The following is a 21,973-nucleotide window of genomic DNA, read 5'->3' on the forward strand; positions in this document are numbered from 1 at the left end:
TGCAAATAGAAAGTTGACTCTAATGACGAGAAGTGAGGTACACAAATGAAACTCCTAACAAACATGAACATATGTTCTATCTCATAGAAATTTTTGAGCATATGTTCAAGAACTGATGTTCTTAATTTCTGATTTCCAGGGCTTGGTCAAATTTTTTCTAAATTTCTGTATTTGTGTTAACTCTCACATTTTCTATTGGTTCATCTCAGATCAAGTATGTAACAACCAATTTTTATGGCATGTCACAGGTTAACTTATACCACAAGTAAACCATACTTAACCGAAAAATCCAATAATTCAATTTAAACGTCTTTCAAACCATCCTTTAAACGTTAAATTGAAACTAACAACCAGTTCGATAAATCCAACAGTGGAAAATAAAAAAATAATCTCCAGCTCCTAACACCAACACCAACTCTATCATCTACTCCTCATGGTTACCTGCAAGAGAAAGAGAGGGATGAGCAATCTAAGATTACTCAGCGAGGGCAAGCCTTAGGGCTCACGAAGTCTTCATACACAAACATGCTTAGACCATCACAAAGTCTAAACTTAAGACAAGCAATCAATCACGTGACAACGACACTCAAACATAAAACAAATGAGACTACGTCCCATAGACAACGCTGTGCATTGCGGGATTCCTCATGCTTTCGCACTTCTTCCTGCACATTTCTGTCGCCGTACATTACGGGATTCCTCATGCTTTCGCACTTCTTCCTGCACATTTTCATTACCGTGCATTACAGGATTCCTCATGCTTTCGCACTTCTTCCTGCACTTTTTCACTTGCGTATCCGGATTCCTCATGCTTCTTGCACTTCTTCCATGCACAACGCGTTGGCTCGTCAGCCAATCCTGATCTACCCGTATTCCGCGCCCGTAGACCACCACACAACTACAAGGAAAATTCCTTGTAGGACTCTCTGCGGCTCACCCGCTTCTTCGTGCCTCTCGGCACATTTTCTCCCCACACTCAAACAATTTACTTTATCATACAAACATGCATATCACACACCACGCAATCCGTTTTAAATATCTAGTTCTTTTAATTTTCAAATCCTATTACTAGTTCTTTTTTTCCTTATCTTTTATTTAATAAATATATATTATATATATATATATATTATTATACACTCAATAATCAACTAAGATTATTTATATATAATCCATAGGTATACTTGGCTTAACCTTAAACTAAGTAACTATCTAAACATATCGGCATATGAAAAAGACACCAACTAGTCCTCACCTTAGCAAAATGGGTTGGTTCTAGGGTAAAGACCAGCAACAACAGAAATCCAATCCAACAACGACAATGATCTCAATCTGCAATATTATCAGATTACCCGATCAATGATTATATTCCAATATTAATCACTGATTTAATCTAATAACCGAAACTGACTTAATTGTACTGGTACTTCACAAATAAATTAATTAGATGTAGTTTAATAATTAAATCAAACTAACGATCTAATAATTTATATCCCACAATTTAATTCACGTACGACGACATGCTCCCCGTTTAATACCACTTCCTAAACCAGCCACTACACACGGTTCAACAATATTAATTTAACGAACGTCATTGACAACATACGTAAATAACCATGCATGACACCACAACAACTCATGCACGTACGTTCCATAACTTCCTGGTTTAGTTGGTTACGTATTAGTTTACCTATGAACGAGCAAAACATCGCAACAACAACAACACGAGACATAGAGCTTGGTCGTTACCTCGTTCTGCAATTTTCCGCGACGGCTTAACTTGACGAACTGAACGGCGAAGTGGAAAACTCGGCAACACAGATCTGCGGTGGTTCAAGCTTGGTGATTAGATTGGTTCCAACAATCTATGAAAACACAACATAGTTCTCGGTTTGGTTCACGGATCTTACCTCTCCGGTGAAGACGTTTCACACGGCGGCACAGGCTGAGTGCGGTGACAATCTCCCGTGTCTCTAGTAGTGCTACAAGGGTTCGCAACAAGGTTCGAGTTAGGGCTGTTCCCAAAACGATAGAAAACTAAAGACTCGAGTTATGCGGAGGCTTACCGTGGAACGTGACGGCCAAGGGTTTGTGAGGCTTGTCTCGAAGTTTGTCCCTTTTTTATATACACACGCGGGGAGATTAGGGTTTGGTTTGGGCTTGGCTCACTAATGGGCTCGGTTTGGGCCTCACGGTTTAATTCTGGAACTGGGTCGTTACAATTCTCCCCTACTACAAAGGAATTCGTCCCCAAATTCGACCCGTCATCACTTTTGTCCATAAAAAGTTCTAGATAATCCAACCGCATTTGCGTTTCTGATTCCCAAGTATCCTCTCGGATCCCGTCTCTTTCCCAACATACCTTGACAGACTTGATTACTTTCCTTGACTTTCCGTCTCCTGACGGTCCAAAATTTTCACAGATTTACTCAATGCAGTTAAATTCCGGTTTAAATCTGCCGGCGGATTCGGTAATACTAATTCTGGTTCTCTAACAACTTTCCACAAAACTGACACGTGGAAAACATCATGGAAATTAGATAACTCCTGAGGTAGTGCTAAACGGTAAGCTACAGCCCCAATCTTTTCTGTAATCACATATGGTCCCATATATCTTGGCTTAAGCTTCTTTAACTTCCGGTTTTTATGCGCTCCTATGAATATTTTCATTTTTAAATACACTGCATCACCAACCGAAAATTCTAAATCCTTCCGACGTTTGTCTGCATAACTTTTTTGCCTGTCATGGGCTTCTTTAAGCCTGTCCCGGAGCAGTTCCACTTGCTTTATAGTCTCTGTGACCATCTCGGGCTCTAGGTCCTTACGTTCCCCGACTTCTGTCCAACAAAGTGGTGTGCGGCATGGCCGACCGTATAAAGCCTCGGACGGTGGCATCCCTATGCTGGAGTGATAACTATTGTTATATGCAAATTCCACCAACGGTAAATACTTAAGCCAGTTTCCCTCCCAGTCAAGTACGCACGCCCTCAACATATCCTCAAGCGTCTGAATTGTCCTCTCAGACTGTCCGTCCGTCTGGGGGTGATACGCTGTACTGAGACGTACCTTTGTTCCCAAAGCCTTCAGAAAAGCCTGCCAGAAAATAGAAGTAAACTTTGGATCCCGATCTGACACGATGCTATCCGGCACCCCGTGCTTTTTAACAATCTCGTCCAGGTACAACTGCGCTAGAACATCTGCACTATCGGTTTTCTTGATGGGCAAGAAATAAGTAGTCTTGGTGAGTCGGTCCACGATCACCCAAATGGCGTTCTTACCACCTGTGCTCGTTGGTAGCCCGGTGACAAAATCCATAGTTATCATATCCCATTTCCACTCAGGTAAAGGCAAATTCTGAAGTAACCCACTCGGGACTCGGTGCTCCACTTTTACTTGCTGACATGTCTGACACTTAGATACCCATGCAGCAACATCACGCTTCATATTGCCCTAATTGTAATACCGCTTCAGGTCGTGGTACATCTTAGTTGACCCTGGGTGAACTGAGAATCGCGAACTATGCGCCTGTGCCAAAATCTCATCCTTTAAACCCTTATCATTAGGCACCCTAACTCGGTTCTTATACATACACATACCATTCTCTGCCGTGTGGAACCCCTCCACATTGTTTTCCACTGCCTTTTTCAAATCCGCGTCAAGTTTTTGTACTTCCCGGATTCTACACAGTAGGTCAGCTTGATTCACCACTTCTAAACCAACAACGTCTTACCCAACCGATGTTGCACAAATACTCAGTGCACACAAAGTGTCTTCCAGCTCCTTTATCTCTTTTTCTCTTGAGACATCAGTTCTCCGCCTGCTCAATGCGTCAGCTACCAAATTGGCCTTTCCCGGATGATAGGCAATGTCCAAGTCGTAATCTGCTAACAACTCTACCCATCTCCTTTGCCTAAGGTTGAGGTCTGATTGAGTGAATATATATTTCAAACTTTTGTGGTCTGTAAACACTTGAACTTTTTCCCCATACAAGTATGATCGCCAGATCTTTAGAGCGAATACAACTCCTGCCAACTCCAAATCATGGGTAGGGTAATTAATCTCATGTGGTCTAAGCTGTCTAGATGCATAAGCGATGACCTTTTCGTCTTGCATCAACACGCAGCCCAATCCTGTTCCTGACGCGTCTGTATACACCACATATGGTACCCCTGGTTTTGGTAGTACTAGTATAGGTGTTTCCGTCAAATGCCTCTTCAATTTCTGAAAGCTGCTTTCACACTCCTTGGTCCACTCAAACTTCACATCCTTTCCTGTGAGTCGAGTCATAGGCTTAGCTATGCTAGCAAATCCTTCCACGAATTTTTGGTACTACCCTGCCAAGCCCAGGAAACTACGGACCTCAGTAGCGCTCTTAGGCGTTGGCCAACCACTTATCAAGGCTATCTTTTCTGGATCCACCGACACTCCAGTTTCTGAAACAACATGCCCCAAAAACCCAATCTTCCTTTGCCAAAAGCTGCACTTACTCAACTTCCCATACAGCTATTGTTCCTGCAGTTTGTCCAACACTATCCGTAGGTGTTCCTCGTGTTCCTCACGGCTTTTAGAATAGATTAAAATGTCATCGATGAATACTATCACACACTTATCCAAGTACTCCCGAAAAACATTATTCATCATCTTCATGAACGCGGCTGGTGCATTAGTCAACCCAAACGGCATTACTACAAATTCGTAGTGTCCATATCTCGTCCGAAAGGCTGTTTTTCTTATGTCTTCCTCTGCTATTGAAATCTGATGGTACCCGGATGCCAAATCAATCTTTGAGAACCATGAAGCTCCCTGTAGCTGATCCAACAACTCATCAATTCGAGGCAACGGGTACTTATTTTTGATGGTAACCTTATTCAATGCCCGGTAATCAATGCAAAGTCTGAAGCTACCATCTTTCTTTTTCACAAATAGCACTGGTGCTCCCCACGGTGAACTACTCGGCCGAATGAACCCTTTATCTGTAAGATCCTCCAACTGACTCTTCAATTCTGCCATTTCTGCAGGTGCCAGACGGTAAGGTGCGCGTGATACAGGTGCCGTCCCAGGCTCTAGTTCAATAGTGAAGGCATCTCCTCTGCTTGGTGGCGGCCCTTTTAAAGACTCAAAGACGTCCGCATACTCTGCCACTATAGGAATATTATCAACTCCAAGCTCCATCTCCTCCCCCACTACAGAAATCGTAGCTAGAAAGGCATCATTTCCTTTCTCTATCAGCTCCTCAGCTTGCATCATGGATATGATGGAAACCCCTCCACCCATTTTTACGCCTTGAAATGTTATCTTCCCCTCCGGTCTCGAGAAATGCACACGTGCTCTGTGGCAATCCAATACAGCTCGGTGCTTCTTTAACCAATTCATCCCAAGAATCACGTCATAATGATTAATCTCCATTTCTGCAAGATTCCCGAGCAGTACTTCTTCGTTTATCATGATAGGAACATCCTTGTGAACTCCGGTAGAACCCAATTTTTCCTTTCCCACAGTACCAATCCTCTTTGCCTTTGGGATAAATTCACCATCAAAGCTCCAATTCTGAGTAACGCCTGGCTTAACACAACTGAGGGTAGCTCAGTATCAAATAGGGTGTAAGCATTCCATCCTCCCACTAAAACCGATCCTACACGGTCATTCTACTTCTAAGCAAACAATTCACAAGCAATAATTCTTGAATTTACCAATCATAGAAAAATTAAAATAGCACTGGATAAGTTTGACATTTACTTACCAGCTATTGGCTCATTGTCCTCATCCTCCTCAGTCTCAGCCATCATCACACGAGGTCCAACATTTTGACGTTTTGGAGGTCGCGGCAACTGCTCTCTAGGACGATTGTTGACCTGCTGTCTCCCAACTTTTCTCGGGCAAAATCTTGCAATGTGTCCTTCCTGACCGCATTCGTAACAACTCCTGATGGTCCTAGTTCGAGTACAATCCTTCAGAACATGACCCGGCTGGTTGCACCCGAAACACATTAATGGAGTTCTCACAGTTGTTGCATCCCAAGTCCTCTTATTAGAGCTAGAACCCTTTGCAAGTCTCGCCTGTGCTGCCTTGTTCTGACTCATCTCCTTTTCCAACCCAATCTCCAAATTAGCAGCTTTCTCTACCAAGTCAATCTTACTGCGGTAGTCATACATCTCACATCGATTCTTGAGCTCAATCCTCAAACCTCTCAGAAACCTACGAATTAACTCATCCTCATTCATGAATCTGCCAGCAAACCTGCTCAGTCGATCAAACTCCCTGTCATACTCCCTCACAGTCATAGTGCCCTGACGAAGTTCCAAGAACTCCTCCTCCATACGATCCATAGCCTCTCTGGGAAAATACTTCCTTGAGAATTCGGTCTTGAAATCTGCCCAATACAGCTCATATCATCCATGTGCCTGGTCTATCTCCTTCTCCCACCATACCAATGCCTCATCCTTCAGATACTGCACTGCCAAGTCCAAGCGATACTCATGCGGACACCGAGCATTATCAAAATTCCTCTCCAGTCTCTTCCTCCAATTGTCAGCATCAATAGGATTAGACTTTCCACCAAAAGGCTCCATGCCCATGTCCTTCAAATTTCTCATGGCCTCCCAGTATGATGGACCCTGCACCTGGACCAGCGGTGGAGGCGGTGGTGGTTGCTAAGGCGGGACTACCCATTCTGGTGCATCATGTTGTGGTGCATCCTGCTGCGGTGGAACCACCTCTGGTGCTCCTCTCAAATTTGGCTCCCTTTGCATGAATTCCTGGAACCGGCGAAATTGCTCAAACATAGCCATCTCATTAGCTTCCCCTGCTCGAGCTACATTAGCATGCACGACTTCCGGCTGTTCATCACGCACTGGGCTCTCAGCCCTCACTCTTGGCTGCACTCTAGCTGCGGGTTTCCCTCCACGTTTTGGCGGCATCTGAATACAGAAGCAACAAACAAATCAGCCTTCTTCCACAGGACTGCCTTTCCGGGGCGAAACCGGTTTGACATAACCTAAGTCTCTGATACCAAAATTGTAACACCCAATTTTTATGGCATGTCACAGGTTAACTTATACCACAAGTAAACCATACTTAACCGAAAATAACCGAAAAATCCAATAATTCAATTTAAACGTCTTTCAAACCATCCTTTAAACGTTAAACTGAAACTAACAACCAGTTCGATAAATCCAACAGTGGAAAATAAAAGAATAATCTCCAGCTCCTAACACCAACACCAACTCTATCATCTACTCCTCATGGTTACCTGCAAGAGAAAGTGAGGGATGAGCAATCTAAGATTAGTCAGCGAGGGCAAGCCTTAGGGCTCACGAAGTCTTCATACACAAACATGCTTAGACCATCACGCAATCTAAACCTAAGACAAGCAATCAATCACGTGTCAACGACACTCAAACATCAAACAAATGAGACTACGTCCCATAGACAACGCTGTGCATTACGGGATTCCTCATGCTTTCGCACTTCTTCCTGCACATTTTCATTACCGTGCATTACAGGATTCCTCATGCTTTCGCACTTTTTCCTGCACTTTTTCACTTGCGTATCCGGATTTCTCATGCTTCTTGCACTTCTTCCACGCACAACGCGTTGGCTCGTCAGCCAATCCTGATCTACCCGCATTCCGCACCCGTAGACCACCACACAACTACAAGGAAAATTCCTTGTAGGACTCTCTGCGGCTCACCCGCTTCTTCGTGCCTCTTGGCACATTTTCTCCCCACACTCAAACAATTTACTTTATCATACAAACATGCATATCACACACCACGCAATCCGTTTTAAATATCTAGTTCTTTTAATTTTCAAATCCTATTACTAGTTCTTTTTTTCCTTATCTTTTATTTAATAAATATATATTATATATATATATTATTATACACTCAATAATCAATTAAGATTATTTATATATAATCCATAGGTATACTTGGCTTAACCTTAAACTAAGTAACTATCTAAACATATCGGCATATGAAAAAGACACCAACTAATCCTCACCTTAGCAAAATGGGTTGGTTCTAGGGTAAAGACCAGCAACAACAGAAATCCAATCCAACAACGACAATGATCTCAATCTGCAATATTATCAGATTACCCGATCAATGATTATATTCCAATATTAATCACTGATTTAATCTAATAACCGAAACTGACTTAATTATGCTGGTACTTCACAAATAAATTAGTTAGATGTAGTTTAATAATTAAATCAAACTAACGATCTAATAATTTATATCCCACAATTTAATTCACGTACGACCACATGCTCCCCGTTTAATACCACTTCCTAAACCAGCCACTACACACGGTTCAACAATATTAATTTAACGAACGTCATTGACAACATACGTAAATAACCATGCATGACACCACAACAACTCATGCACGTACCTTCCATAACTTCCTGGTTTAGTTGGTTACGTATTAGTTTAGCTATGAACGAGCAACACATCGCAACAACAACAACACGAGACATAGAGCTTGGTCGTTACCTTGTTCTGCAACTTTCTGCGACGGCTTAACTTGACGAACTGAACGGCGAAGTGGAAGAGTCGGCAACACAGATCTGGGCTGTTCCCAAAACGATACAAAACTAAAGACTCGAGTTATGCGGAGGCTTACCGTGGAACGTGACGGCCAAGGGTTTGTGAGGCTTGTCTCAAAGTTTGTCCCTTTTTTATATACACACGCGGGTTGATTAGGGTTTGGTTTGGGCTTGGCTCACTAATGGGCTCGGTTTGGGCCTCACGGTTTAATTCTGGAACCGGGTCGTTACAAAGTAACGAAAGGAGAGAATATATGCACTCTCGGCTCTGATATAAGTAGATTGCAAAAGATTCTTCATCAGTGTACTTTTTCAACTCTATTTACATATGTTCTATCTCATAGAAATTTATGAATTTATAAACATGTTCTTAATTTCTGATTTCCAGGGCTTGACGGTGGAATCTTTTTTGCTGAAGACAAGGAAAATGATGGAGACCAGATGGATGCGGACTGGCATGGCCATAAAAATACTGCCTATTTTTTAAAAAATGTAATGCAGCACTTTAATACCGGTATTATTATATGCACATTTTGGCAATAATATTGATTAATGTTAATATTGAGAGTTAATGAAAATTAGAATTATTCATGTCTAAATATACAATTTATGTGCTTATCTTAGTTTAGGATATTATCTCTACTGATGAGAGTCTAATAAAAATTATTTTCCTAAACTTCTTTGTGTTTTTCAATACTAGGTGCTTCCCCACGCAATGCGTGGGTTGTGGTGTAGTTGGCACTTTCTTGTTTTTTTTTTCGTCTTTTTCGTTTTCTCTTTTGTATTATTTCGTTTTAATTAGGCATATATGGGCTTTGCCGTCACTTTTATTTATACACTATATGTTTATACCATTTCGTTCAGATGTGTATAATTGTGGCGTTTACTTTTTATGAATTATGAAGATGTTGTTTCTTGCTTTTGAGGATCTAATCTGATCATTGAGTGATATTGTTTCCAATACATTTATTGTATTATAGATTTTCTAATTAACTGCTTATGTAAACCCTTCATACGTTGATGTTGTAATAATAAGTTATTTTTTTGAAAATATCTTCTGTGTAAGTGATTATGTTTGTATGCCCATGTTTTGATCTAATATCAATAAGATCGTTTCTGTTTTTCTTTAGTTGGCTTTGAAACCAATATTGAGTTAAGCAAATAATGGGTCGAATTATGGTGTTAATAAGGAATATAAAATCTTATGTATATATATTGTATATATGTGACTATAAATTTAGCTAACTAAAAAATTATGTAATATTTAAATACAATCTTGAACATATATATATATATTTTTTTTTTTTTGTGGGAGAAATGTATGAAATTATTGGATAGAAGTTATTTTTTAGTTAAATGACCTTTAATGTCTTTAAAGTGAGTTAAATATTAATAAATTTTTATATGTGTCTTGACTTTTTTTAAAAGGAATACCAAGTATTTCCTTCCAAATTTGAAGTGATATAGCATTTTAGTTTTCTTATATGATTTTATGAACTTCAATGTAAAAGTTTTTCAAAGTAATAAGTACACTCACTGATTGAATTATAAAATTTGGAGAAATGTTTATTTCGTTTAATCATATGCTCTTTTAAATAAATTAAATAAGTATGTTGTTATTCCTACAAATAGGACAACATATACTATAGTTTAACCATGGAGTTAAGCAATGGAAATGGAACTTGTGATTGCAAGACAAAATGCTTATATGTTACACATTGATCGTTTAAAAATGAATAGGAACATCTAATTCTCAAATAAAGTTGATTGTTTTGTTAAAACCAACATATGTGAATTTAAATTTAACTATGCAAATTTAAAAAATAAATATGAATAGATTAGAAAGGCAAGAAATATAAAAGAAATATTTTTTTATATAAATAAAATAAAAATTGAAAACAATGTTAAATATATATAATACTTTCTACATTAAAATATAGAATCAAACTCTTACAAGTTACAACATATATGAGATATAACAACATTTGATATTGGTAGGAGAGGAGGAGAGAATGTTTACTATAAGATGGTAATCCAGATTTGATAATGCAGATGAATCTTTAAAAAATAGAACAATGTAATATCTATATATATATAATACTTTCTAAATTAAAATATAGAATCAAACTCTTACAACACATATGAGATATAACAACATTTGATATTGGTGGGAGAGGAAGAGAGAATGATTACTTATAAGATAATAATCCAAATTAGATAAAGGAGATAAATCTTTTAAAATAAGAACAATGTAAAATATATATCATGTAGTCTCTAAAATTAAAATTTAGCATTAACAATTTACAATGATATTTCTTTTTTTTTTTACAACCCATACAACAAAAATAAGAAATAAAAAATAACAAAAAAAACGAAAAATGATTTGAGGAATTGTAGAAGAGAATGAGAGAATGTGAAAATGAGATAGTAAAAGAATGTCAGTATGAGAGAATGATAGATTGAGAGAATGCTTATTTATATGATAAAAAATGATGGAAGTTACATTTAGAACTATGGAGTTACAATAGTAATTTATTGTGTTTGAATAGAATTGAGTGGTAGAATATGATTAATGCATAATTTAATTTATTTTCAGTTATAATTTTATTTTAATGTGTGAGTTAAATGTATTGTGTTTATTGGATCTTAAATATTATTTAAAGCAATTAGAAAGCAAATAAAAAAAATAAAATAAAAATTAGAAAACATTAAATGAAAATCAACCAATAAGGAGAGACCAAAACCTTACTTTTATATATATGATATATTGCTTTAAACTTTGAAATGAAAAATATATTATAAACAATAATTTTACATGAGAAATATATTAATTTAGCCAACCAAAATATGAATATAAGTTTAGCCAACCAAAATAAATAAAAAATATTAAAATTCAACCAAAAATAATTTCTCTTGAAAAATAATAAGTTAGTAGGAGGAATGAATTAATGTACAATTATTGGATAGGAGTTACATTTGAGTTAAATGGAGTTACATGTCTTTAATTATAAATAAATATTTTAATTTTTTATAACCTAAAATAAAAGGAATACCAAGTGGCTGAATCAAAATTCACATGATTTGGTTGTTTGTTGATATAAACTCAACACTTACACATAATATTTCAAAATAAAAAAATATTACTTTTTAAGTGACAAACTAAATTAGTTTTCTTATAATATTATATGAATTCTTCAATCTCAATAATTTTTAAAATCCCAAGGATAATTTATATTTTTTTGGTTTTCACTTATCAATTTAATTTATAGTGCTAGATTTCATACTAATGGTTTCATCTTTAAAGAATTTAGTGAAATGATATTTTTAAAATTATATTTTATTTTTATATTTAAGTTCCAGTTGAATATGTTTTGTTTTTTGGATCATTTTTTATTTTGATTAAAGACACAAAAAACCAATTGTTTAATTATGTTCTTTTTGTTTTCAAAAACCTCAAATCATAAAAAATATATATATTATATTGATCTCTACAGATTTAACAATTGGATCACAAAACAAAATAGTCTTTATAAATGGATAAATGGATAATTATATTGATCTTTAAATATTATATTGATCTTCATAAATTATTAAAAATGATACATGAATATGTGAGATAACCAGAGACATAATAGATAATTACATATGGATCATTTCAACTTTATGATCTTATTGTATGGTGAATATTGTAAGGAAGTATGAAAATAATGACTTATAAGATGTTAATATAAAATAGAAAATGGAGATAAACATTTTAAAAGATTAAAATAAATATATAAGATATACATATCATACAAACTCTAAAACTAAGCTTTTACAATGATATTTGATTTGATTTTTTATAATCCATACAACAACAATAACAAAAAAATACAAAACAAAACAAAACAAAACAAAAAAAAAAAAGAGATTTGAGAGTAGTGGAAGAAGATGAGAGAATAAAATAGTAATAGACTAAGAGAATAAGATAATGAGTATTTATAGGAAGAGAAATGATGAAAAATTATATTTAGAAAAAAGAGAGTTACAATTTTAATTTATTGTTTTGTTTTAATACAATTGATTAATACAACTTAGTGGAGAAATAAAGTTAATGCATAATTTATAGGGAGAAGCTATAAAGATTTCAGTTTTATATTATGTGAGTTAAATGTGAAAATTAATTGTTTTAAATTTGTGTTTTAATATAAATTTTTTTTTTGTTAAAATTGCATTGCCAAGTGGACCAATAAGGAGAGACTGAAACTCTACTTTTATATATATGATTTAAATTAGTGTGAAAAAAACAAAAATTCCTCAAAAACGCTTAAGCTCTCATTTCAGGTCGAATCACCCAGCTTTTTCAGTATTAAAAACCCAAATTTTTCTTTGGTTTCCTTCCTCCGCTAAATTCAACATTTCCACAATTTATCTCTCTCTCTCTCTCTCTCTCTCTCTCTCTCTCTCACACACACACACACACACACACACACCTCAGGCTTCTGGTGTTCATCTCTATCTCTCTATCTCTCTATCTCCCCCCCCCCCAAATCTCAAGTTTGGACTTCTCTGATTTCTTTTGTTTATAAACACTTCTCTTTCTTCTAATTCTCAAATAATGTATTATATGTTACACATTGATCGTTTAAAAATGAATAGGAACATCTAATTCTCAAATAAAGTTGATTGTTTTGTTAAAACCAACATATGTGAATTTAAATTTAACTATGCAAATTTAAAAAATAAATATGAATAGATTAGAAAGGCAAGAAATATAAAAGAAATATTTTTTTATATAAATAAAATAAAAATTGAAAACAATGTTAAATATATATAATACTTTCTACATTAAAATATAGAATCAAACTCTTACAAGTTACAACATATATGAGATATAACAACATTTGATATTGGTAGGAGAGGAGGAGAGAATGTTTACTATAAGATGGTAATCCAGATTTGATAATGCAGATGAATCTTTAAAAAATAGAACAATGTAATATCTATATATATATAATACTTTCTAAATTAAAATATAGAATCAAACTCTTACAACACATATGAGATATAACAACATTTGATATTGGTGGGAGAGGAAGAGAGAATGATTACTTATAAGATAATAATCCAAATTAGATAAAGGAGATAAATCTTTTAAAATAAGAACAATGTAAAATATATATCATGTAGTCTCTAAAATTAAAATTTAGCATTAACAATTTACAATGATATTTCTTTTTTTTTTTTACAACCTATACAACAAAAATAAGAAATCAAAAATAACAAAAAAAAACGAAAAATGATTTGAGGAATTGTAGAAGAGAATGAGAGAATGTGAAAATGAGATAGTAAAAGAATGTCAGTATGAGAGAATGATAGATTGAGAGAATGCTTATTTATATGATAAAAATGATGGAAGTTACATTTAGAACTATGGAGTTACAATAGTAATTTATTGTGTTTGAATAGAATTGAGTGGTAGAATATGATTAATGCATAATTTAATTTATTTTTAGTTATAATTTTATTTTAATGTGTGAGTTAAATGTATTGTGTTTATTGGATCTTAAATATTATTTAAAGCAATTAGAAAGCAAATAAAAAATAAAATAAAAATTAGAAAACATTAAATGAAAATCAACCAATAAGGAGAGACCAAAACCTTACTTTTATATATATGATATATTGCTTTAAACTTTGAAATGAAAAATATATTATAAACAATAATTTTACATGAGAAATATATTAATTTAGCCAACCAAAATATGAATATAAGTTTAGCCAACCAAAATAAATAAAAAATATTAAAATTCAACCAAAAATAATTTCTCTTGAAAAATAATAAGTTAGTAGGAGGAATGAATTAATTTACAATTATTGGATAGGAGTTACATTTGAGTTAAATGGAGTTACATGTCTTTAATTATAAATAAATATTTTAATTTTTTATAACCTAAAATAAAAGGAATACCAAGTGGCTGAATCAAAATTCACATGATTTGGTTGTTTGTTGATATAAACTCAACACTTACACATAATATTTCAAAATAAAAAATATTACTTTTTAAGTGACAAACTAAATTAGTTTTCTTATAAAATTATATGAATTCTTCAATCTCAATAATTTTTAAAATCCCAAGGATAATTTATATTTTTTTGGTTTTCACTTATCAATTTAATTTATAGTGCTAGATTTCATACTAATGGTTTCATCTTTAAAGAATTTAGTGAAATGATATTTTTAAAATTATATTCTATTTTTATATTTAAGTTCCAGTTGAATATGTTTTGTTTTTTGGATCATTTTTTATTTTGATTAAAGACACAAAAAACCAATTGTTTAATTCTGTTCTTTTTGTTTTCAAAAACCTCAAATCATAAAAAATATATATATTATATTGATCTCTACAGATTTAACAATTGGATCACAAAACAAAATAGTCTTTATAAATGGATAAATGGATAATTATATTGATCTTTATAAATTATTAAAAATGATATATGAATATGTGAGATAACCAGAGACATAATAGATAATTACATATGGATCATTTCAACTTTATGATCTTATTGTATGGTGAATATTGTAAGGAAGTATGAAAATAATGACTTATAAGATGTTAATATAAAATAGAAAATGGAGATAAACATTTTAAAAGATTAAAATAAATATATAAGATATACATATCATACAAACTCTAAAACTAAGCTTTTACAATGATATTTGATTTGATTTTTTATAACCCATACAACAACAATAACAAAAAAATACAAAACAAAACAAAACAAAACAAAAAAAAAAGAGATTTGAGAGTAGTGGAAGAAGATGAGAGAATAAAATAGTAATAGACTAAGAGAATAAGATAATGAGTATTTATAGGAAGAGAAATGATGAAAAATTATATTTAGAAAAAAGAGAGTTACAATTTTAATTTATTGTTTTGTTTTAATACAATTGATTAATACAACTTAGTGGAGAAATAAAGTTAATGCATAATTTATAGGAAGAAGCTATAAAGATTTCAGTTTTATATTATGTGAGTTAAATGTGAAAATTAATTGTTTTAAATTTGTGTTTTAATATAATTTTTTTTTTTGTTAAAATTGCATTGCCAAGTGGACCAATAATGAGAGACTGAAACTCTACTTTTATATATATGATTTATATCAGAGTGAAGTGTAAGGATAAAGTTATTATTCTTGAGAGTGGTATCAGTCTTCGTTTCCTTGTGTTGTCGATTAAGATCCAGAGCCATTCGTTATCCTCTTCTTCTCGAGGTAAGGGCGGTTCTTGCTGCTGATTCCTTCCTGACTAAGGTACGGACTCGGTTGTTCTTACTTTTTTTTTATTCTTATCGAGTAATCTCTCTCTCTCAAACCCTAAGTATCTACTCCGCTTCTTAAGTTATCGAGTCTGATTTGAATGTTTTTTTTTTTCTTTTCTTTATGGTTGTAGGAAAAAATGTCCAGTACACAACGCGTCTATATTCAGCCTCCACAAAGGTCTTTGTGTCTTCATCTTCCGCCTCTCAAGTTCTCATTCAAACCTGTTTTGATAATCTTCCATTACTTCCATTACTTCAACCTATTGATTGCATTCTGAATGGTTCATACAAGATTTTATATAATTTGATATTTATAAGTCTTAACTGTTTTGATAAGTTGTGAAAATATATATGAACTGATTGTAAGTAAATTACGTTAAAGCGAGAGATTGTTTTGATCATAAAAGATAAGGGACACATTATTATTCTTTATTTGGATAATAGCAAGTAGAAGGGGTAAACAATCTAAGGATCAATGACCTTCTTCTACATCACATAGAAATCCTGGAAATAGTAGAAGCTAGCTTAAGACTCTAGCATTTTTTGTCATATACACGACAATTATTGAAAACAGGAAAACAACAGCGCACATAGTTCGTGGATATCTTTGTTATGCAGTACATAACTCAGAACATGCTTCGGTGCAAGGTACAACAGCTCCATTCACAATTTCACTTGCATCTAATTCACCGAAACAATATTAGAATTAATTGATTTTTCATATGCTCCATAATTCAAATAATAATAATAATAAAATAACAATAATATTAATGAGTTTCTGTGTTACCAGAGTTGTCGAGAGTGGCTAACGTACGACACACGGAGGATGCACAACCCAACTTGCAGTATTCGCTAACTGCATCACCTTAAATAAAATAAAATTAAAAAATAAATATTCTAACTTGCATCAAAATCTTGGTCCAACCTGTAAATGATATAACTTAATCAAAACAACAAAGAAAAAATGTGAAATTAAATTACCAGAGTTTTCAAGAATGTCACGTGGACCCGGAGGACATGGCCCCTCAACAATTTTGCATCCACAAAGTTTTGCACAAGTTTCCCTAGAAGCTCCAGTTAAACGGCATACATTGTAACAGTTTCTAGCGGTCGTGTTTAGGCAACAACTCTTTGCTTCGACTTGAATCTGCGCCATGACAAGACTCATTACAAGCACACTTAGAATCAAAGTTTTGCCTTCCATCTTTCGATTGATCGGTTGTTTGATTGCAAAATGTATATGTGGAGAGTTATAAGCTTGTATTGATGAAATGGTGATGAGACAAAGCTCGTTTAAATACTAGTTGGTCTACATTTAGCAACCACAAACTTCGTATGATACACTTATCATCACATTAATTATCTGTAGACTTTGTGTGTACACGCTGCGTGGTACCAAACCTTATCTTAATGGTAATCTAATTCAGACTAAGGATATGTAGTTTTAATCTATTCGTCTTTTTCTTTTTGGATAACCAGAAAAAGAAAAAAAGAAAAAAACTATTCAAGTTTTGTGTTACTTGATATATTTGAATCAGGATACTTAATAGGGAGTCACTATTCCGTATTAATTATGATGAAGTTCTTATAATTAGCTTTATAAATATATATGAGTAGAGAGTTTATATTATGAGTATTCTGTCAATAAATTTTTGTGTTTCTTTATATAATTTCTTTATTTTGGTTGTAGAAATTTCTAGTTATAAGTTATAACCAAATCTCTTCTAGACTTCTAGTTATGTCTAGCTGATGGCAAATTAAATTATGAACAAAAAATCCAAATAGTTTGTTACAACACGTGTTTTGTGTTTATTTTTGTTTTTATCAATACTTTGTATACTAGAATAGGACCCGTGATAAAATACTGGTTGAAATAATTTTTTGTTTATTTTGTAGTTTTTATTTAAAGCAACATATATGTCCTTTTTTATACTACTTTTATTTGTTATAATTTTTTTTTTTTCTTTTTGGATGAAACATTATGTCATAAAATCATATGATGTATATGATTTATGGAAAGAACATCAATTTTGTAAGATCAAGATTATTAATTTTTTGTTATAACTTATATGCCATGAAAAATGTTTATGTTTTTCGTTTGCTATTTTTTTTTTGTTTTTTTTTTGAACATGTAAATTATGGTTTTTATAAGTTTTGTCGTAAACATGGCCCAGTAAAATGGTAGAAGTGAAATGTTTGTTTATATGATTAGGAATAACTATATTATTCTTCCGAATTAATATGTCAATAATAGAGACGATGATTAAGGTACTTAATTAGGGATATATATACGATTTTTTCAATTTTTTTGTAGTTATTATGCTTTGGGTTCAAGATTCTTTGTGGTTATTATGAGTAATACACCTAAAATCCATACTATCCTTAGTTACCAAAAAATCAAACTAACCAAAAAATCATTTCTATATCTATTATATAGTCTACCAAAAACAAATTCATGTACTTCCAAAACAATATATTACGGATAATATTACGTTGGTACCAGATGAATGCTTGTTGCCATGATTTGATTGTTTTCATTGAATCTTCATTTAACAATATGGATTGGTTTATTCATGGTTTAGGAAATTTAATGTGTATTTAAATATTTGAAAGTAATATTTCTGCATATTTGGCTTTTAGAATAGTTCATATCACTTGTTTACAAAGGTAATTGGATGCGACTCCACTCTAGCACGACGCGCCAGCTTGTCCGCATTACAATTTTGTGATCTGGGAATCTGAATTACAGAAAATGATAGGAATTCATCCTTATCTTCTTCAATCACGTCCAAATATGTGTTGAAAGCAGGCCACTCAGAAGGCGAATACACCATCTTAACCAAATCAGAACAGTCTGTGAAAAAAATAACTTTCTCATTATCCGCACTAATCATACACCGCATTGCCCAAATGAGAGCTTCCACTTCTGCATGGAAGGGTGACAAGCTACGGCGAGAATTAGATGCACCCATAGTGAGAGATTCTCCCTCAGGAGAAATGCAATGCCATCCTCTGCCTATAAACTGGTCAGTCGCCTTCCAAGATACATCCACAAAACATCGATGGTTGGTTCCATATCCATTAACCACGGCACTAGTATGAAACGTAGAAACAGAGAAAGGTTGAAAGTCACCCTGAGGTGAAGATCCTACAGGATCCTCCTGGGCCAAAAACCAAAGCTTTGCTTCCTCTTCCGCTATCTGTAAAATCGCTAATGGATTGGAATCCAAATTGCTAAATAATTTATCATTTATGGCCTTCCAGATATACCAGAGAATCCACGGGAACACGTCCACCGAAGGAGTGTCATGAAATCTCCAAAATAAAGAATCCATGTTTTCATAGACAGAGTCTGAAGGAAAACAGCCCGAGGATGTCAGGAATGGGGACAAACCCCAAACCTGCCTAGCCGGAGTACATAAGAATAGGGCATGATTGACTGCCTCCTCCGTCCCTCAACAAAGCGCACACTCCATATCACAGCCTAGTCCACGTCGCCGCAGATTAGCTGTTGTTGCCATACAACCCGTAATTGGTTGCCACAAAAAGTGTCTAATTTTTGGTGGACACTGAATCTGCCAAACAAATGCCTGTAGAGGAATAATATTGGGACCGGAAACAGGGGAGTCGATTTCCAGTTTCTGGCTTAAAGCTTGATATCCAGATTTAACGGTGTATACACCGGTTTTTGTCAAATGCCAACCCAATCTATCCGGTGTGGTCAGATTACCAAGAGGTAAAGCAGAAACAAGGGCAAAATCCTCCGGCTCGGAAGAGGTCAAAAGCAAAGCCAAATTCCAAGAATGCGAGCTCCTGTCAATGAAAGTTTCAACTCTAACGCAATGCTGGTCTCGAGGATTGAGCAGGAATCCAAGGGTCAGACCATACTAAAATAGAATCTCCAGATCCTACCCGTTTAATGAGTACTTTGTTTACTAGAGAGCGAGCATTGAGCCATCCATAAGATGGGGAGTAAGATTTAATTGGATCCAATGGATCAGAGTGCCTATAATATTGACCTTTGAAAACCTTTGCAAATAAAGAGTCTGGAGCTGAAATCAACCGCCATAGTTGCTTAGCCAACAATGCGGTACTAAAATCATCCAGACACCAAAAACCCAAACCTCCCTCCATCTTATCAATACATAACCTGTCCCAAGCGATCCAATGTAACCCTCGTGTTTCTCCTGAAGAGCTCCACCAGAAGTTAGAGATCGCACTAGTAAGTTTCCGTGTAACTGTTTTTGGAAGTCGAAAACAGGACATAACAAAGGTAGGGATAGGCGTCGCAACCGATTTGATCATTACCTCTTCCCCCCCCCCCCCCGAGACAGCAACCTAGCAGACCTGCCACCGGCTTGTTTTTGCAACCGATCCTGAACAAAGGAAAATATTTTAGTTTTCGACCAGCCAAGACTCTCAGGGATGCCTAAGTATGAGCTCATACCACCCAATGCGGTAATACCTAAGATGCCTTTTAATTCCTCATGCACACCCGCATCCACTGAATGTCCCAAATGAACCGAGGACTTCTGGAAGTTAATCCGCTGTCCAGAAATCCGTTCATACTGTCTTAGAATCCTTAAAACAACCTCACAATGCTCCTTTGTGGCCCGACAGAAAAACAGACTATCTTCTGTAAACAATAAGTGCGAGATCGCCGGACAAGCAGTCGACATCTTAATACCCGTAATAAGTTTAGACCTTTATGCCTTTTGAAGGGTTTGCAATGAGAACCTTGGTGCAAAGGATAAAAATATATGGTGGCCGGCGATCTCCCTGACGAAGTCCTCTAGAAGGAATTCTGGATCCATGGGGTTGACCATTTAATAAAACACTATTCTCAACAGATGTCACGCACCACATGATCTACAAAATCTGTTTTCAAAAATACCAAATTTCCACAATAAATGATCAACGAAAAACCATTCTACCTGATCATAGGCCTTACTCAAATCCGTTTTAATGGCCATGAACTTGCCCTTACAAGAGGGGTTAGTGCGGAGTCCATGAAACATCTCCTGAGCAATCAAAATGTTATCCGTAATTAACCGTCCTTCCACAAAAGCCGATTGTGTCTCTTAGATCAACGCTGGCAAAAACTTACGCAGTCGCTGACATAAGATATTTGAGATAATCTTGTAACCAACATTGCATAAACTAATAGGCCTCCATTCAGTCATCCGGGTCGGTTTATCCGCTTTTGGAATAAGAGAAATATTTATCCTATTTTGTCGTTTATCAAAATTACCACCCTGAAAGAAAGATTCGACCGAAAGCTTTAAATCAGCCTTAACTGTATCCCATGCACGCTGATAAAAAAGGCCGTCATACCATCCGGTCCAGGAGCTTTATCAGGATGCATCATAAACAGAGCCTCGTTGATTTCCTGTTCTGGGACTGGTTTCGTCAGTGTCTTATTAATTTCACCTGTGATAGACATGCTAATTTCACCTAGTGATTCCTCAATATCTGTAGGATCTGTGGATGTGAATACCTCCTGAAAATAAGAGACCGTTATATCCTGAACCTTAGTCTCCTCCGTAATCCAACGTCCAACCTCGTCATGCAGCCCGACCATGCGATTCTTAGCTCTTCTTTGTTTCGTCTGGGCATGGAAATAGCTAGTATTTTGATCTCCAAGACGCATCCAGCGACTCCGACTTTTCTGATACTAGTCATCCGCCTGAGCGGTCGCTAAGTTAAACTTTTAATCCTCAATCGTTTCTTCACTGTACGGGACCTGCGCTTTCTGCCATCGAGAGATTGCCTGGCGGCACTTAATAATTTTGTCCATTAAGTTTCTAGTTACTCCCGTTTCCCCAGAGTCCCATCCCTCGAAAATGGCTCCAAAGAAACCCTCCTTTTCAAGCCACCGTCAGTCAAAACGAAAAACGCTCCTCCCTCGTCAAACTTTATCTTCCAGAGAAGCTAATACTGGTTTATGGTCTGAAGCTATCATCGGTAAATATTTCGTGAAGGAATCACTGAACAGGTCATGAAATTTCTCATTGGCTTGAGCTCGATCAAGACGACAGCGGATTGGCTTCTTATCTCGCCAACCACGCCAAGACAAGCTATCCCCAACCGCAGGAAACTCTAGTAAACCACAGTGCCGAATCAT

General features: G+C 35.1%; 4 protein-coding genes and 1 long non-coding RNA gene across 6 annotated transcripts; 1 reads left to right on the plus strand and 4 right to left on the minus strand.

Moving 5' to 3' along the window:
* Nucleotides 1-5,439: 5,439 nt before the first annotated feature.
* LOC147918750 (uncharacterized) lies at nucleotides 5,440-6,571 on the minus strand. The gene has a single exon (XM_087503462.1). The coding sequence runs from the start codon at nucleotides 6,321-6,323 to the stop codon at nucleotides 5,730-5,732; it is 594 nt and encodes a 197-aa protein (XP_087359588.1). The 5' UTR covers nucleotides 6,324-6,571; the 3' UTR covers nucleotides 5,440-5,729.
* Nucleotides 6,572-15,705: 9,134 nt separating this feature from the next.
* LOC147918751 (uncharacterized) lies at nucleotides 15,706-16,281 on the plus strand. The gene is made up of 2 exons (XR_015592510.1): nucleotides 15,706-15,841; nucleotides 15,981-16,281. It is a non-coding gene; the product is annotated as an uncharacterized LOC147918751 (long non-coding RNA).
* LOC147918752 (thionin-like) lies at nucleotides 16,242-17,175 on the minus strand. 2 transcript variants are annotated; one of them, XM_087504418.1, is made up of 3 exons: nucleotides 16,831-17,175; nucleotides 16,637-16,705; nucleotides 16,242-16,530 (listed from the first exon to the last, which is right to left on the minus strand). In XM_087504418.1, exons 1-3 carry the CDS (start codon nucleotides 17,051-17,053, stop codon nucleotides 16,460-16,462), a joined length of 363 nt encoding a protein of 120 aa, XP_087360544.1. In that variant the 5' UTR covers nucleotides 17,054-17,175; the 3' UTR covers nucleotides 16,242-16,459. The 2 variants fall into 2 exon arrangements, with proteins under 2 accessions (XP_087360544.1, XP_087360543.1); XM_087504417.1 differs by having other exon boundaries at nucleotides 16,637-16,714; nucleotides 16,831-17,127.
* Nucleotides 17,176-18,500: 1,325 nt separating this feature from the next.
* On the minus strand, nucleotides 18,501-19,184 carry LOC147918753 (uncharacterized). The gene has a single exon (XM_087503684.1). The coding sequence runs from the start codon at nucleotides 19,182-19,184 to the stop codon at nucleotides 18,501-18,503; it is 684 nt and encodes a 227-aa protein (XP_087359810.1).
* Nucleotides 19,185-21,559: 2,375 nt separating this feature from the next.
* LOC147918754 (uncharacterized) lies at nucleotides 21,560-21,973 on the minus strand. The gene is made up of 2 exons (XM_087503685.1): nucleotides 21,764-21,973; nucleotides 21,560-21,712 (listed from the first exon to the last, which is right to left on the minus strand). Exons 1-2 carry the CDS (start codon nucleotides 21,971-21,973, stop codon nucleotides 21,560-21,562), a joined length of 363 nt encoding a protein of 120 aa, XP_087359811.1.

The sequence above is a fragment of the Camelina sativa genome, chromosome 20 (genome assembly GCF_030686135.1).
Source record: "Camelina sativa cultivar CO46 ecotype springtype chromosome 20, ASM3068613v1".
In the NCBI taxonomy this organism is placed as follows: Eukaryota; Viridiplantae; Streptophyta; class Magnoliopsida; order Brassicales; family Brassicaceae; genus Camelina; species Camelina sativa.